The sequence below is a fragment of the Canis lupus genome, chromosome 15 (genome assembly GCF_011100685.1).
Source record: "Canis lupus familiaris isolate Mischka breed German Shepherd chromosome 15, alternate assembly UU_Cfam_GSD_1.0, whole genome shotgun sequence".
Lineage (NCBI taxonomy): Eukaryota > Metazoa > Chordata > Mammalia > Carnivora > Canidae > Canis > Canis lupus.
In genome coordinates, this window is record NC_049236.1 from 43,301,538 (window position 1) to 43,320,255 (window position 18,718).

Genomic DNA, 18,718 nt, shown 5'->3' on the forward strand with positions numbered 1-18,718 from the left:
GGTCCTGGACACCCAGGATCAAGTCCCACATTGGGCTCCCTGCATGGAGCCTGCTTCTCCCTCTGCCTGTGTGTCTGCCTCTCTCTCTCTCTCTTTCTGTGTGTGTCTCTCATGAATAAATAAATTAAATCTTAAAAAAAAAAAAAAAGTTCAATTCTAAGAATGACTCTAAGGGGCAGATAATTTCAAGGCCAAATCTCCAAAAACCAGAAACCACTAAGCACCTGTTGATCATCTCAAGTTCTATTTCCAAACCCATCTCAACTGAAGAGCTTTTGGGAGACCCATTGCAGGACTGAAGTTTTTTTCTCTAATTTGAACTGACAGTCACATTTTTCTGTAAATCACAATTAAACAGCCACTGGAATGTGTTGGGCATGCAAGCATCACAGTCCAGGAACTCACAGATCTGGAGGACTGTTTTTATCATTTATAAGTAAAATCCCAAGTAGACTAATGCAGTCTATCTATTAGGGAAATATGGGTTAGCAATTGTCTGGTCATGATTTTTTTCTTTTAACTTAGAAAAAGTAAATTTTTTTGTATTTTTTCTTTAAAGATATAATACAGGCTTATTAGAAAATTTGGAAGTTGGGCAAATGTAAAATAGAAGAAAACCTTAAAATTAGATGTAAATACACCCCTATGGGTGGTCACCACCATTGACATATACACACACAATGAGCAATTACAATAGGACCCATTTGTAATCTTTCAAATGCTCAACAGACCCTATTCCTTGCCATTAAATCCAACTGATTTCAGCATAATGTGACTGTCAGGGAATGTTCTGAGATTTCCAAAATATGCTAGAATTTACACATTCAGAGCAGTCACTTTGGGAGTTCATGTTATATGTTTATTCAAATGCTGATACTGAGCAACAAATTTGTGACAGTCTTTTTTTTTTTTTTTTTAATTTTTATTTATTTATGATAGTCACACAGAGAGAGAGAGAGGCAGAGACACAGGCAGAGGGAGAAGAAGGCTCCATGCACCGGGAGCCCCCAATGTGGGATTCGATCCTGGGTCTCCAGGATCGCGCCCTGGGCCAAAGGCAGGCGCCTAACCGCTGCGCCACCCAGGGATCCCTGTGACAGTCTTTTTGCCATCTACCAAGGGAAGGCATGTGGCACATGGCCAGGGCCCTGCCATATCCTGTCTCTTTTGGGACAGGAGAAATGAAACCTCAGATATCCCTCACCCTCACTCCCAGAGCAAGACTGTCATGGTGTGTCTGGTGTGAAGGATGGGGAGGGGGAGGACTACACATTGTAACACGAGACCCTTTGATCTTAACTTAATGTCATAGGCATGAGAGCATCATATGGCCCTTTTGAGATTTCTGACCCAGGATCTGCCCTGTCCTTGAGATGACAGGTACTCACTCTCCAGAAATCATTTGGAAGGCAGGGCCTCCTCTGTGTGTTCCTACCCTATGCCTGTCTCTCCCTTTACTATCAAGGGAGGGCTCTCAGCTCCAGGCAAGTGAATTATAATTGAGATCATTTCATACCAATGGAAGTCTTTCAAAAACCCTCCCTAGAGACAAAATATTTGAAATAAACTCAGTCCCTGCCCTCAAGGAGCTCACAGAATAATAAACTTGCTCTTTTGTTTGTTTTAATCACAGTGCCATTTCAGCAGCCAGGCACCTGGGGTACTTGACTAAATCAGCTTTTCTGCCACGTTCCTTTGCCATCTCTCACATATTATTTCACTTGTGTCTGGACAACCATGGAGTGAAAATGCAGGCTGAAGTCTCCCTCCCCCTTCTGCAGGGTCTCTGCTCTTGGCTTTGTTCACACCTTCATTTCTTCACACTTATCCTACTGTGTTTAAAATCTTTAAAATGTACTGAAAATAACAAATCATCAGGTAGCTTATTCAGTTTTGGCAGGGGGCGGGAGGGATTCTATTGCACAAATCACATTTCCTCTTCCTTTCTAATTCATCAGTTAACTATTTCATTTGTTTTCAGTTTTCTAGATCTTTACTGAAATATTCATCTGTTGTTATTATTCTTTCTTCTGTTCTTTCAATTTTGTTTCTTACCCTTTACTATTAATATATGGAGTCTTAGAAAAGAGAAAATATAGAGTCGCATGCTCATGGTACCATTTTGAATGAAAAGTCTACTTTGACATGACCTAGAGAGGTGGATTTGCATTAGGGTTCATCAGGTGTACTTTGTGATCCACCCCCAGCCTGCTCTCCCAAACTTAACCCCTACTTTTAGGCTTTATGTTTTTCTGACTCTGGTCATCTACTTCTCATCTCCAATTCCTTTGGTCTTTCTTTAAACCTGCAGCTGTACATGCTCTTTCTCCTCCATCTCAAATCCCAGAACACTGTGGTACTTCACTGGTGTTGTGCCCCATGATTTCTTCTTTATTACGATCATTTCTATGCATAATTTCATTTCCATGTTACACAGAAGCTTCTAATGAGTAGTTGCCAAATCCTTTTGTAGGGAAAAAAAAAAAAAACCTGGGCTTGAAATCAGGTGCAGCCATACTCAAGAAATAATTATAAGAGTAAGAAAGATTTAAATTTACAAATTCTCCATAGCTGCAGGAAAGAAAAAGCACTTGATAGGATTAAATAACTAATGATGAAAAAATATCCCCTAGCAACTAGGAAAGAGCTTTCTTAAACTATAATGTTTATGGATTAAAAGAAACTTACAAGAAAACATTACTCTTGATGGACATACCAGCTCAGACATATTCCCTTTAAGAAAAAGAAAGAAGGATGCCAACTATCACTGCCCCTGTGTAACATATTACTGAAGATAGAGGCTAAAACAACAAATCTTAGCTTCTGTATGATCTTTAGTTGCAATCATGCAACTATTCTGGCCAATCGCATGTAAGTGAAGGTTACCAGTTATACCACTTGCCAGTCTGGCCTAGAAAACCTCATGTGAATGATCCTTCATTCTTTCCCCCTCTGCTAGGTAATTGGGAAGATGACTTTGCAGAATAAGAGGAACTATAAGCTTAGAACCCTAAATAGCTGTGCAGAGCAGAAATCACTCCCTTTCCCCTTCCCAATTCACAATGGACAGTTATATGAACAAAATTACCAACTTTAATTGTGCTGAGCCCTAAAATTTTGGCCTTACCTTTATAGCATTTAGCTTGTCGAATACAGAAATAGAGATGCTACCATAGCAAAACCCTGAAATGATGGCATTGGTTTAGTATCTGACTGTCAGGAGAATGAGATATTCCTTCAGGAAAGTGGACTATTGATGCTATGATTGGTGAGTGGTATCTATGATACCTTGGAAGGGATACATGCCTTCTGCATCTAGAGTATGGGAGAATGGTTAGAAAGAACCCAAGTTTTAGTGTTTGCTCATTGTTATTTGCTTTTAACAGTATTATAACAAAAAGTGAGTTTAGGAAAGAATTGGCTGATTTTCAAGAAGAAATTAAGAATCTCAGAGTGTTGGGGAAAGCAAATGCTTCCAGACCTAAAACAATAGGACAAATAAGACTGAAAAGAGACTTAGAGGAAAAAGACATCAATGCTTCTCATTAACTAAAAGAACTCAGCCCTGGGCTGAGATCACATCGAGAATATTGCTTTTTATCATAGCCCATTATTTAAGATGCCCCAAAGGAGCTGTCACTCAGTTAGAGGCAAGGATTAATGCAAGTACACAAATAAATGAAAAAATTTATAGTTTTGTCTTGGAAATAACTGATTAAACACAAATTGACTAGAAGTCACTTAATTATCTAAGGGATTCCTTGTCTCCAAAGTAAGTGTGAGCCTGGCTTGAAAAAGCTTGTGGCTATTTCTCTATAAAACAACCCTAGCACCATTAGAAAATGTGTTATCAAATTTGAATAGCTCACAAGCTGGCACACTGCTCAGCACTTGCTTCAAATGTAGCCAAGTGATTTAATGACCAAGAAGAACATACAAAGGGCAAAGCCAAAAGCAAAGTGCACTCCCACAGAGAACAGCAGACACTTCAATATCCTGGGCAGGAATCTTCACAATGTTTGCCAGCAGATTCTCACCGTGCCATGGACCAATGACTGATGTGTGTTTCATATTCGTCTCTTTTTTGGATGGTAATTTTTATTGCAGATAGCCTATCTCTGCCACTATGTATTGGGTATAGCAGTGGGCAGAAAACTTGCCTTCTTATTTTTTTGATTGTCTGACCATCGGGGACTACATATCAACCCGATGAGAAAACTGGACATTACCAAGAGGTCCTGGGCTTTGAGCTATGTGCAGTAACAGAGGGGAGAAGAATGTGATATATGTGTGAAAATAAGACTATACATGAATATGTCATGACTAGAGGCATGAGTCATGGCAGGGACTGGCAGCTAGCAAGTAAAATCCATTCTACCTTTATTACTGGGCACAGGACTTGACTTCTGCCAGACTTCTTTGCAATTAAGTGTGGCAGTGTGACTGAATACTATAGAATGTTAATAGAATGCAAGTTGAGAAATGGCCATTACCTACCCACCTCCTTTTAGTTCTTGATTCACGGGAAGGATGGATCAAACCTCTCATGTGTGCTCCTACTTACTATTTTTCTCTTTTCTGGAATAGTGATGTCCAGGGAAACTTTGGAAACCATGTGTTGACAATGGCAAAGATGCTATCAGCTTAGATCCATAAATGACTATGCAAAAGATAATCTTTATTCTCCACTGACCTGGAGTATTTCTGCACCATTATCCGAACAAAAAAATAGACTGCTATGTGTTAGCATCATTGCATTTTGGGTCTTAGCATACCTTTATTCCTGGGCACAGGACTTGACTTTTGCCAGACTTCCTTGCAATTAAGTGTGGCAGTGTGACTGAATTAAAGCCACATGCAATCCGGTGGGTTAGATAATGTAGCAGTAGTTTCAGGCAATGACAATATTCAGACTCAAATGGATGGCATCAAACAGTGTGGGTAGGTTTAGAATCATGATCACATCAGGTCCTGAGGATACAGAGAAGTTATCTCTCACAAGAATAAGGCTATCCAAGTGGTCAGCAACGAGATGAAAGAGTTCAAGTCCATTTTCCAATACAAGTAGAGAATTGTGGGAAAAGCCATTCTTATAAATCCAAAAATCTGTATTGGTCACTTTAAGAAACTTTTTTCCAACTACCAGGAAACACAGTACCATTCTCACTTCCAAGTATGTCTACAGAAAACTTGAAAAAATACATGAACTCTTTGTCCTAGCTTAAAAATTTTTTTTTAAATAAAGAAAGAGAGAAAGAGTAGACATGCATGGGGGCATGTAGGAGGGAAGAGGAAGAGAGAGAATCTTAAACAGTCTCCACAGCCAGCACGGTGCCTGACATGGGGCTCAATCTCATGACTCTGAGGTCATGTTTGAGCTGAAAACAAGAGTCAGATACTTAACCAACTAAGCCACCCAGTCACCCCTTGGTCTACCTTAGTTTTTATTTCAAGAAGAGTTACTGTATGAATAATATATCATTGTGGTGGGCTCTATTTTGAGCCCAGTAGAGAGTTATGATGTGATGACCCTCTGTATTGCCCTTGAGATTCTCACAGTACACCCTGCAAGCAAGAGAAGAGTAAATCACATGATATGAGAGGTCATGCTGTATAGCTGGATTGAACATGAATAAGGGAAGAAGACTGGGAACTTGGACTGCTATATATTGGAAGCTTTGTAATAACCCTGAAGTGAGAAGATCAAAACAAACTATCAGATATTTTTTTAAAAAATCATTTCATGGTTATCATTACATAGAAGATTGTGCTTAGCTTTAGAAGTGAAAAAGAACTGTTATATGTTAGCATAAATGGATAATATCACTCCCGTACCTTTTGCTCAAATGGCCCAATAAGAGAGAGGTGGATTCTTTTGGGTGTTCTTCATAAGCCCCTGTGGGAACCAAGGGCACTGAGGAATGAGGTGGCTCTCAGATATCTGGGAATAAACACTATCCTCTAGTAGACTTAGTTTGAGAGGAAAACAGATGCATGATATTCAGCATTCCATTGTTGGGATGACACTCTGCTACTGCTTCCTTGGGTTTCTAAGAGGGAGAAGTGCCTGAGTCTTTCAAACAAGGATTTAAATGATGTAAAATTTGTTGAGCTCACAGAAGATCACCTGCACCTCACACTGCACCAAACTGATAGATCTCCTAATATGAAAAAAATAGTTAAGACCATAGCACATTCAAAAAATAGGATCACATTCCTTTTGAAGTATACAGACCAGGTTATTTTACTCATGAATTTTTCTGTTTTGCAGTTTCTTTGAAACATTTATCCTTCAACTTTCAAGGATGATTTTTGCCAAGTCACAGCACATTTTGAGCACACCCAAAAACATGTTTCCTGAGATATGGACAATGATGCGACATCAAGATGTTGCTGGTATTCAGTTTTAACATAGAGCTCTAGCTTACAGATACTCAACAGGATCCTGCGATGTTGGTACCACCTCATTTTAAATTAGTGCCTCTTGACAACAAGAAAAAAGACATTATTGAATATTGCTGCACTTTTTTCCTGAACTTATTAATTTATGCACCTGTATTTTTTTTTTCTAGTTAGGAGTAAACATACTGTTTTCTACATTTTTAAGAATAAACTAGTGTCTATCTCAAGGGTTTTGTGAAGATCACACTAAATGTTTAAAACACATGGCACATGGTAAATGCTCAATAAATGTTAACATATCATTATCCATGAAGTTTGTGTTTAAAATAAATTTAAATGGTAAAATGTTTATTGAATACAAAATTGTACTATGATGCTGTGGTAATAAAAAAGGAAAAAAATTCAATCTTGATTCTGCTAAGACCTTAAAATCTAAGATATATACTGCCAGTGTTCACATTTATGCAGCAAAATGAAACAAATCATTGTTATAATCACAAACAGGTCACTTAGGGAGAAGAGACAGTTTAGGAAGGTTTATGAATCCAGGAAGCACACGGAATTAGAGAAGAGAATTCTCTTTTTGAAGAGAGTATGTCAAAATGATCAAAACTTTCTGGGTTTAAAAGTCAATAGAATCAGTACATTTTTTTTTTGGTATGTGTCTCATACCAAAAAAAGAGAGAGAGAGAACACAAGCAGTGAGGAGAGGGGCAGAGGGAGAAGCAGACTCCCCACTGAGCAGGGACTTGATCTCAGGACCCTGAGATCATGACTGAGCTGAAAGCAGACACTTAACCACTTGAGCCACTTGGTACCCCTAGAATCAGTAATTCTGAGAAGAATGGCTATGCTTCTGTCAGTTTAATCATTTAATATCCAAAGTATAGTGACTTCTTACTTTGAGGAAATTTTTACTTTGAGGTAAAGTATATACACTGTAACTGACACTTAAAAGTTATGCGGTACTTAATTTATAGGTTGGTTCTATTATTAGCTGTTAAGCACAAATGACAAGAATGTTTTTCATAACATTCTGAATCTCTATATGCTTTCCAACTAATTCTCTAAGAAGGGAAAGAAAGCAAGTCAGATGTATGAGAGGGAAAGGTGTTTTTTTCCAATTAAAAATCCCTACAGTGAGTGAGAGAGTGTTGGATGTTTTTAAAATGATGAAAATTAGTATATTACTTCCTTTTATCACTGAGATCCAATTTCTCTAAATCTATTGTCTTCAAAACAAACTTTTTCCATTTAATCTCAAGGAATATTTTATTTTATTTTCAAGAATATTTTAAAGTTACTAATGACAAACTGACATCTTAAAAGGCAGCTGATGTCATTTCATGCATCTAATCAGGGAAAACACATTGTAATATTCCAGCAATGAAAGATAAGAAATACTAGCTTTCCTGTTTTGCACAACAAAAAAGCAAGATGGCAAAAAGTAATACAGGAACAGCCTTTAAAGGCTAAATATTTCCACAGGGCAGTTAAAGTGGATTGGCCACAAAATTCTATGCTGCTTTGCTGGTAGTAAGGAAGAGTTTGTCACAGATGATGTTAATCAGAGCTGTCCTATATAAAGCACCTGCCTGGTTTGGGGCACTCCCTATACACCTCATTTCACATGAATGTCAAGGCCTTTTTGGGATGTAGTTAGTTTTATACTCACATTACAGATAAGGAAACTGAAGTTATATGGATAAACAAGTAAGGGTTTGATCTGAATCCAAAATTGATTCTCTTTCTATACCAGTCCAGACTAAGCCTTTATACCATTATGAATAGCGTCATTTTAAATATTAAGAAAGGCATCATGAGATAAGAGCATGTTTTGTGAAGCCTCATAGGAGTTGCAAAAATGAATTAAAATCCCTACTCCTGAGGACTCATAGTTAAGTAGGGGATAGGATTCAGATCATAGTAAATGCAGGACAATATGCATGAGGGCTGTGAGGATTCAGACTACATGTTTCAATCTCGAAGCTGGAAGTGGGTTATTGGTTAGTTGTCAGTGTACATATTATAGCTGAACACAGCTGAGGGCACAATATACTCATTAGATAGGTACCGGTTGACACAGTAACAGGCCTGTGCGTGATACTGGGTAGAATTTTGTATTGATTTTTGTTTGGATGACATTGTGCTCTTGCTTTGCTCACATTTATGAGAAATGTGCTACATTTGATAAGACAAATACTTAAATTAAGACAGAAGGCTCTTGATCTATTACTGTATATTAATATACTAAAATATCCCTTCCTCCATGTCATTCCTTGGCTCCCTATGGTCCTCCCTCATGCATTTCTCACCTTTCTCCATTCTTTCCCCCTCATGTAGACCCTCTGCTTACACCGACAAGCAAACACTCTGGCCTCAGGATAAAATTTTCTAATCACCCTGACTTCAGTCTCAATTTTAAGAAATTCAACATGAACCATTCACGTTGGCCTCCAAGGTAAGATTTCCTTACTACAATCTTACTAATTTCCTTACTCTAATCTATAATCTTAGGCTGATTTAATTATAAAAATATAAAGAGAGTAAAGGTGATTTCTTTCTACAATCATTAAGTTCAAATGTGAAAAGTCCATAGATGGAAGTATAGAGAAATTAACTGGAAAAGTTCCAAGAGGTTAAAGCAATTCATACTTTAATTATTCTCTGAATTCTCTTACTCTTGTTGAGATGGGACAGCCACTCTGGTCTATTGTCTTTGACTTGCAAATTTCTTTAGAGACAAGCCTCATTCCCTGTTCTCTCTTGGTTCAACATTTTATTTTTATGAAAAAAGTACATTTAAAGTTGCCTTGGTGCTTGAGTAATTCACTTGATTAACCCAATAATACAGTTAAACTACTTTAATAATATATATTCTTATTTTCAGTTAAATAGTCAATTCAACACAAGAACACTCTCAGAACAAACAAGAAGGTTAAGATTTAGATTTTGTACTTTATTTTAAAAAAATTTAAGCTGCTAGGCCCAAATATGTACATAATATTATTTACTTGATTATCACACAATGAAAAGCCACAAGGATTTTTAGTAATTCGGAAATACAGCATTGCAGGAGGGTACTCCTTTGTTTTTATATGACTTTTTAAGTTTTACTATAAATGAGTGATAGTTCTATGGTTACAAAGCCTTAATTTCATGCCTAGAAATTTCTTTTGGATTATTTAGCCTGCTTTTCAAAGCTTTATTAAAGAGAAAATAGGACTGGATGTATTAAATAATTCAATTGAGAGCACAGAACAACCTATTAAAATATTCACCTGCTTGTCAAGTTTGCACATCTTATTGCATTTATAAAGTTATTAAGTTTGCACTTACAGAGTTATTAACTTTTCAAGGAAAAGTCATTAATTCTTTTCTTTGTCAGGATGCCATGATCTCTTACATAAATAACTCTTCCAGTGGAACACAACCCATCAGTCAGTGCCCTGAAAGAGTTAACACCGGACTGTCACCCAAATTCTTTTAAATAGATCATTTACACATGTGTAACATGTCACTTCTTAAAATGGGAAAATTTTTTTTGTGTTGATTTGTGGCTTGAGGATGAAAGTGAGTGTCATTTTATATATCTATACCTATAATGTATGTGTTTACACATGTGTGCAGGGAATCTCCAAGCACAAGGTTTATTAATGTGACTAAAATATCATCATCATCAGTGTAATACCCTACCTTGCAATGGAAGGAAATATTAGGATTGCAAGTCCCCTAAATATATTTAAAACAATGACAAGTCTCCAAACTTTGGAATGAGAACTTAGATTTCATCTAGATGTTACAAGCCTTTCCTTTGACAGCACAATCATTGAAATACAATAACAGAATAAGTCAGTTGTAAAGAACTGCGGACAAAGCCAGGTGAAGTTTGGGGAGCAGAATTCCAAATCAATTAATTATAAAAATAATGCTAACACACAAAAGCAAGCATGAAAGGAAATAATTATTCTTCATTTTGGGATGAGCAGAGGCATTTTCCATTATTAAGTCACTGGACTCCTCATGATGAAATTTTCATCCTCAAGTTATACCACTTAGGAGAGGAATACAATATATTAGAGTACGTAATTCACACGTTCATTTTTCATTTGGCTGAAGTGTTGTGTCTTTGACTTCTTCCAAAATTTGGCTTGATGAGCAGATTCTCATGAATTACTTTTCTGCAGAAGGATTATAGAGGGGAAAAGAAGCAGTGGTATGAGACATATTTAAGCACAATAGGAAATTAATGTGTTCTTAATTTCGAATTCTACATTCTCACGGAGGTGTCCTTGAATATAATTATTAGGAAATGAAAGGAATTTTCTTTCAGTTTAGCACTATTAGAGAATAATATGTGAAGAAAAAGAGAATTTCTTAGAAAACCTATTCTAAAAGCCTTTGGTAAGTCACAAACATAGTAATTCTGTTCCTAATTTCTAAAGAGATGAGAAACTAACACAGAACTTGTATAGGGGCTGAATATAGTGGGAAGGCAGCAACTGATAAGTGAGTTGAATTACATATGTGTCTTTGAACCAAGGCAACCTCCCTAGTCTACAATCTTTCTTGGGAATAACTTTGTTCTTTGGACATAAGCAATAAGAAGTCTGTACAGCACCACACTGCTAAATTCCTCTCTAGCAGTGGGAAAAGGGTGCTGGGTTGGTTTCTTTCATCAAATCTGACCCTCAACCTTTCTTGGCTAGAAAGTTGGATTTATATTACTCCTGCAGAGTGAGTTAAAAGGAGGAGAAGAGTCTTTGCCCTTGTGAAAATGGAGTGTTTTCCACAGTTTCTTCTATTTGGGTATCACGGGATCTTTGTATCCCAAACATTCTCCTGTGAGAAATGAGCTATAGAATCACCTCTGGGGCAGCCCTGGTAGCTCACTGGTTTAGTGCTGCCTTCAGCCCAGGGTGTGATCCTGTAGACCCAGGATCGAGTCCCACGTCAGGCTCCCTGCATGGAGCCTGCTTTTCCCTCTGCCTGTGTCTCTTCCTCTATTTCTCTCTCTGTGTCTCTCATGAATAAATAAATAAATATAAAAAAAAAAAAGAATCACCTCTGGCCACCACCATGGGCAGCTCACTCATATCCATTTAGTCTCACTTCCTATCAGGCATAAACTATGTGCAAGTTCACGGTGGTTAAAGTAATTACTACTTTACACCCTAACATTTCTAGTTCTCGTTGAGGTGACATGGTTTCTCTGTCTCTTGTTGTCTTGGACTTGTACATTTCTTCATAGAAGTATGCTATGAAAATAGGACTAGAGTATTTTTAAATAATTTTATATATTTCCCTATATTTCCTGTAAGATAGATCAGATTTTATAACCCATGTCACTAACTTACTAAGACACATTTAATAACTTCACTTGTGCAAATATGGGGAAATAAAAGTCTGAAATTTGGTTCATTTGACTTTCTCCTCTCTTTCCATATATTTGAGGCATGAACTCAGAACCAAAGCATTAATCTTGCTAATATATAGAAATGCACATAATTCCCTGGGTACAGCATATTTGGTCGTCTCCTGTGCTTTCTGTCATGTTGTCCATCTGCCCGGAACTGCCTTGTCTTGCCCTGCGTAATGTTCATGGGTTTGGGTGGCAATCGCTCCATTTTAGAAACAGCATAAAAACATTCTTTTTTTTTTCATTCTTTTTTAAAAATAATGCATAATATAGGTTAAAAATACAGACATTAGTTCCACCTACAAGTCCTATGACAAGATAGCCTTAGTAAGTGAAATGAATCTGGCACATGACTCAAAATTTTGTTAAGTATCAACAAATTGTTTTTTTTAATTCATTTTGCTGAGAACCTTGCATATGCGATTTACTCTATAAAGCATGACTTTCCTGGGACTAAGTACTTAGGTAACAATCATGGTTAAGCTTTAAGAACAATCCATAAGATAACTTAATGATGCAAGTCCTGCCTGTAGGTTATGTAGCTAGAATGAATTTTAAAACTTTCCTTCCTCATTCCAAAGTCTAGGAAACCTAGCAAGTCTTTTGAAGATAAGTGCTTAGTCCTAGGTTAAAACTAGAATCCAAAAATTTACAGGTCTTCAGTTCTATCATGACTTTTTAAAAGTATTTATTTATTTATTTATTTATTTATTTATTTATTTATTTATTTATTTATAAGACAGGGAGAGGGGCAAAGGGAAGGAAGGGGAAAGAGAGAATCTCAAACAGACTCCCTGCTGAGTGCAGAGCCTGCCTCAGGGTCAATCCCACAACCCTGAGATCATGATCTGAGCCAAAAACCAAGAGTCAGAGGCTCAACCGACTGAGGTACCCAGGTGCCCCTTCATGATTTTTTATAATTATGGAAAAATCCTAATTGACTTTGTAGAAGGAGGAGTCAGGTCATTTTTGCTTGAGCCTTAAAGCCCATTTCACAGAGATTTGTTCTTGGTGGACATCTCCCAAAATAGACATCACTTGGGCTTATGCTTCAGGTGACATCTAATAGGAACTATATGCTTAATTATCGAGGTTGTACAAGAGGCATAATGAATGAAATCAATAAAATTGACTTGGTATTTAAACCAATAGCTGAGGGAGCGACCACTACTCAGCTTTTACGAATTACTCTCATGCTGGTACAGGGTTGTTAGGGTTTACTTTTTTTTTTTTTTTTTCTGTGAGGTAGTACTAATATTTGTGTGTTTTTTAATGTAAAAATCTCCTATTTTTCTAAGTTGGTAATGAATGCTCTTTTAAAAAACCACTGTGGAAGTTAAAACTATTCTGTGTGAACAAAATTGACCTGCAGTTTTCCAAATGTTGTGTATCTACCTAGCACCTGCAGGTAGAAATGAAAACAGAGGGCCAGGTGACTAGCCAGTCGTGCAGAGAAGGTCATTTGGGCATGGAGCCTGCATTATTTATTAGAGCTAACAGGCGTGAGCACTATGGCCAAGAACTATTGCAACTGTTTTACTTGCTGTAGCTCATTTCATCCTCATGAAATTCCATGAGGTCGACATTATCATTATGTTCATATTAAATTATCACCACATTAACTATCATTATCTCCATATTAGTAGCTTGCGCCTGGTTACACAGCTAGTAAGTGTTGAAATATGGATGCAAGTTCAGGTCTAGCTGCAGATAAGGGGCTATTCAACTATGCCTACTGTAAGGTCTCTTATAAAAACTTTGCAGTTTAGAAAATAGGAAGTATACAAAAGAATTTAACTTTGCTTTTAGTTACAGTATTTGCTTCACTTTTTTTAAAAAGATACTTTGTGCCTAAGGGATAATTTCACTATGCCAAAGACAAATGTTCACATAAAAATTCTTTACAGAGGTAGCGTTGATGAAATAGAATATAAAAGAATCCTAATTGGGCATACCCCTCCCAACTCGGAAAGTAGTAACTAATTTATTTCCCTCCCCAAAAGACAAAAGGCATAAAGAATATTAGCACCAACCTGGATTTCTTGTTTCTACAGAACCTCAGGGTCTACATCTTCTGGAGATGCAACTTGGGCAGGAAGTGAACTTTTCTATGAGTAAAATCCAGAAGAATATTAATGCCACAATTTTCAAAACTTAAAACCTTATAAAAAATGCCTCAAGTTCAAAAAACTTTTTTTTGGCTAACATTTGTTTTCTTTTGATGAAAATATGCTTTGCAAAGGTTACTTTTGGAAAAATGCACAATTTCATAGATATTTACAAACTTTGATTTACACTTGTATTTGTATTTTGAAATAGTATTTGATATTTTCATAGGTAAATTGTTACCCCCAAACACTGACTTTCATATTTCCCTGCTGTAATGAAAAGCTAAAATGGAAAGTTTTTTTAAAAAGAGGCAAGATGTCTTAGCATATTGATCATGATCCAATTTTTCTATGTATTTATAGAAGATTTTCTCTGAATTTTCCCAACTAAGTATTTTGTTGACTTTTTTTATTTTAGAGCATCAGTCAAGAGAGAAGACAACTCGTTTTGCCATATATGCCCAATCACAAGGAGATTATTTTCCCCTAGTATTTATACCACAGACAAGAGGAGTCATCTTACATTCACGTTTGTACATCCCTCGTGTCACAACAGGCACTCTCAATCACTTTTATTAAGAAGTATTCTTTAGAGAAGATACATTTACATAGAGTGATGATAATCATAAGTTTGGATCATAAAAAAAAAAAGTTTGGATCATGATAGAAGTCACCCAATGGAAGTTGTTGTTATACACTTGTCATTGCAACGTTGTTACCCTTCTACATAAGCCTTTTCTAAAAGACTACATATATAGAGGTTAGGGTGTGGAGATCACAAAGAGAGATCAAGAACAGAGAATAAACGAGAACTCAACCATAGCATTCTTTGGTGACCAGGTACTTAATGATCTAGGATTATAGTTCTAATTATAGCATCAGAAATATACACACAAGTGTTGTGTCTTAAACATCTTAGATAGAAAGTTATAGTAAACGTTACATGTTTTGGAATGTTGTATCATATGGATTTAAAGTTAGCTTTAGTGATGAAAAAAACCACTCATGCTGGAAAACACATGGGTGGGGTTTGAAAAATTTGTACCAGGAAATATGAGAATGAAAAAAAGCAAAAGTTTTAAACATATGTAAATACATCATGTTAGTTTAAATATTTTGCACACACAAGTTAAAATACATACTATAATTAGAAATTTGATTGTTTCGTCTATATCCACCAAATTACATTAAATCAAATGAGACAAAAACTTTGAAAATTTTTTCGTTGCAAAGTGGGGGAGACCTTTATATTTTGAGTTCCTTCATAGGGCAAATGCAAAAAAACTACTTCCACCTGAATAACCCAGTGACTTTTATGTGTCCAGTTGAAAAAGATGGGAGTTTTATGCAGTTTTGCTTCTCTTTGAGTTTAATTGAACTCAGAGGAATAGAGTTGTTCAAACAAGCACTTACAGCAAAATTAAAAACTGAATTCTCACCTTTGTCAGTTGGCCAATACAGAAGGCAATTGAGAGGATAGTTATAATGATACCAAGCATTACTGCATAAATAATCCCTATTATCACTATGGGAGAAAAAGAGAACAGAAAATTACCAAAGTGTGAAATAAACTACCACATATCAACTGAAAAATAAAACAATTAAAATCAGGGTAATATCACTTTGTCTTTTTATAGGAAATACATTAATATTCTTTTATGTATATTATATATTTAAAAAAATAGATTTTTCATAACCACATGGGAGACTGGAACTTGGAGCACTAACGTCTTGTCCAAGGTCACACATCTAATGACAACCAAGACTCCAGAGTTCCAACTCACTCCCATTGTTCTTTACAGGACCTCACAGGCATAATTATGGATAAGAGCCATGTGGACATTCTACCTCGATATGGAAAAAAACCACACACTCTTTCATGGTTTCAAAACTATGAGAGAAAATAATGTCTTGATGTACAAAAGGATATTGGACAGATATTGAATCTTGTTGGAAAGTTTTGGAGGAAATAAACTAAATATAATATACACTAATATTTTATGACTTGTGTATACTAATAAGTGTAGTTCTAATGTAATATACAATATAGACTATACTGGATGTATACTAAAATATTTCTTAAGTTTTACATGTTGAAAATGAAACAAAATTTAAGTTAGAAGTAGTCTTGCCTATTTGTGCATATTTGTCGTGCTTTCAAATGAAGTCAATAGAACTGAAGGCAAGACATACAAGTAAAATGGCACATTTATTTGGCTAATTTATGTTTAAAATACTTATTACTGATTTTTAAAAAGTAAAAGTAGCTTTTCCTGCCACTAATATTACCCAACCTTCCTGTCCATGTAGCTGTAACTCATGAGCTAGTAATTCGGTTCTACAACCCATTTTTCTTGTGTGAAGTATGGACACAAGCCAACTGTGAAGGGAGACTTAGAAAGGCCAAATAGTAAATGAGCTCATAAATCAACTAAAGCCTGATCCACAGCAGCACCAAAGAAGAGGAGTGACAGTCCTCCAGGCACAGAGGGCTGGGAGAATAACCCCAAAGTGGTAGCATAAGGACCAAAATGAATCAGAATTGAGATATAAATGGTTCATATTTATTCTTGACATGTGCCAATTAATCAGATGATTTTAAGCTTCTTGCTTTCTTTACAAGTAGGAAAGAAGGAAGTTCAATTGTTTTATAAGTTCCGACGAAACTTTTCTCAAGTAACTGTGTTGCTTATAAAGCTAAAAAAACCTAAATTAAAAGAAAAAGTATTATCGCATTATGTACTGCTAGTTCCAAAATATTTAGGAAAATAAGAAATGCATATTTCAATTTTAAAAAGAGCGTATTTTGCTTGCCTTTACAATCTTATATCATGAAAGTTAATAATATACCCTATTCTGTTTTAAAAATTGATGCTTTTGGGGGCACCTGAGTGGCTCATTCAGTTAGATATCTGACTCTTAATTCCGATTCAGGCCAAGATCTAGGGGGTGTGAGATTGGGCCCCACATTGTGCTCCATATTTAGCACAAAGTCATCTTGGCATTCTTTTGCTCTTCCTTTCCCTCCCCTCTGTTGCTCTCCTCTCTCTCTTTGAAATAAATAAATAAAATCTTTTAAAAATAAAAAAGATAAAAATTGATGCTTCTTATTTTCTTAGACATTGGGAATAGCAATGTATAATTTAAGATGAAATTATTGTTATTCTATGTCAAATATTAACTTACCTGGTTCAGAGAAAATGTGGACAAGTTGTTGTCTTGCTTCTAAAAAGACAAAATTTCAAAATAAAGTCAGAATACATAAGGTATGTCTTTAAACTTCCATATTGGAATTAGATTGTTTAGTGGGTCTCTTTTTAACTGTGTTTCGGGAGCTACTGTTCAATTTAAGTAGTTAGCTAGTAAAACTCATGAAGAACTGTGTCAATCTTAACACTAGTAATTCCACTATCTACTTTGAACTATTCAACAAATATTCATGGGCAGAAATTAGCAAACCATCTCCTTAAATGAAGGAAAGGGTATGAGAAAGTACTGGAAGAACCACTTATTGACTTCTACAAAAAAGCAGTGCATTTAAAAATAGGTGTAAAAATGGAGAAGAAAGGGGACACAATAAGCCATCACCCCACATGAACTTCAGTCCAAAGCCAACAGAGTTATGTTGGTATCAATTTTTCCAGACTTATGCCAGAGCCACCATCTGAAGCCAAATCCTTATTGTGTCTCTTCTGAGCTTTTGTCTGGATTCTCTATCTGCAGAGGTTTCTAGTGTTGTTGCCTTAATGTACCTTAATGCACCACTAGCATTAATCTGATTACATTTCTTTCTCTGCAGTCACCAATACCCCTTTATGTCATGAAGTAGTAAGACTACTACAGCCTTACAGTCTTCTTGAATATAACATATTATACCACATGGTATCATGTAGTCAAGGACTTGGTTATATTTGGTCATTCTTTAGAGGTTATGTTTAAAGTTTAATTGGGGCTTATCTTCTCTTTCTTCATGGCAGTTGATGGTTGTGGTTAGTGTATGAGCTCTGGAGCAAGATAGGTGGGTTTTCATTCATAAGAATCTCTCTTACTAGTTATGGGCCTTGGACACATTACTTAATTTCTCTGTGATTTAGTAATTTCTTAGGCAGACAAAGATTATAGTACCTATCTCTTTGGGTTCCTGTGAGGATAAAATTAGGTAATGCATGAAAACACTTGCAATGCCCCACCATGCTAGCCATTATTTCTAAAATTCAGGGCATATAGCATTGTGTGTCTGTATTTGACTTTTAAATGTTTTCTGGTTGGACACCATCATATTGGCTTCACATTGAAGTCACTTTGAAAATTAGATTGTTTCATTGAATGCAGAAGCCTAATAATTAGTTCCAAGCACTTAACCTAATTTTCCTCCCCTGGTCTCTGTTCTTAAAATCTGCTGCTTCCATTTATCCCAGAGCATTTTCTCTATGTTTCTATTAACTAATGATCCTGCAGTCACTCTAGGTATTTTCTGAGTTAAAAAAAAAAAAAAAATCTGGAGTATCCTGCCTAACCCCCCCTACAAGAGACACTCCCTTCCTACTTTCAACCAGCTCTTGTGAAGTCATTGTTTCCTGAGAAAAATAGAGACAGTGAATGTAGCCTGACTGCACTTCTCTTAATACCCAGCGTGGCTTAGAGTTCTCATTTAGCAGGCAGTTATGATATGTCAGGCTCGGGGTGGAGCAATTTTGCATACAGCTTCTTATTTGACCTCTAGAGGTCATTCATCATAAGATGAATATTATGGGCCCATTTTAAAATGAAGAAGATAGAAAGCCCTTGC

General features: G+C 36.2%; 1 protein-coding gene and 1 long non-coding RNA gene across 2 annotated transcripts in view; one reads left to right on the forward strand and one right to left on the reverse strand.

The window, feature by feature from the left end:
* LOC119877042 overlaps positions 1 to 16,916 on the forward strand; it is a 136,591-nt gene extending 119,675 nt beyond the window's left edge. Inside the window, exons 5-6 of the long non-coding RNA XR_005370740.1 lie at positions 8,746 to 8,863; positions 14,348 to 16,916. This is a non-coding gene — a long non-coding RNA (uncharacterized LOC119877042). The remainder of the gene's footprint in view (positions 1 to 8,745; positions 8,864 to 14,347) is intronic.
* GYPA (glycophorin A (MNS blood group)) overlaps positions 9,344 to 18,718 on the reverse strand; it is a 30,964-nt gene continuing 21,589 nt past the window's right edge. The window contains 4 exon segments of the mRNA NM_001109960.1: positions 9,344 to 10,583; positions 13,855 to 13,929; positions 15,369 to 15,454; positions 17,116 to 17,154. Coding sequence (NP_001103430.1) covers positions 13,870 to 13,929; positions 15,369 to 15,454; positions 17,116 to 17,154 — 185 coding nt within the window. The 3' untranslated portion in view covers positions 9,344 to 10,583; positions 13,855 to 13,869.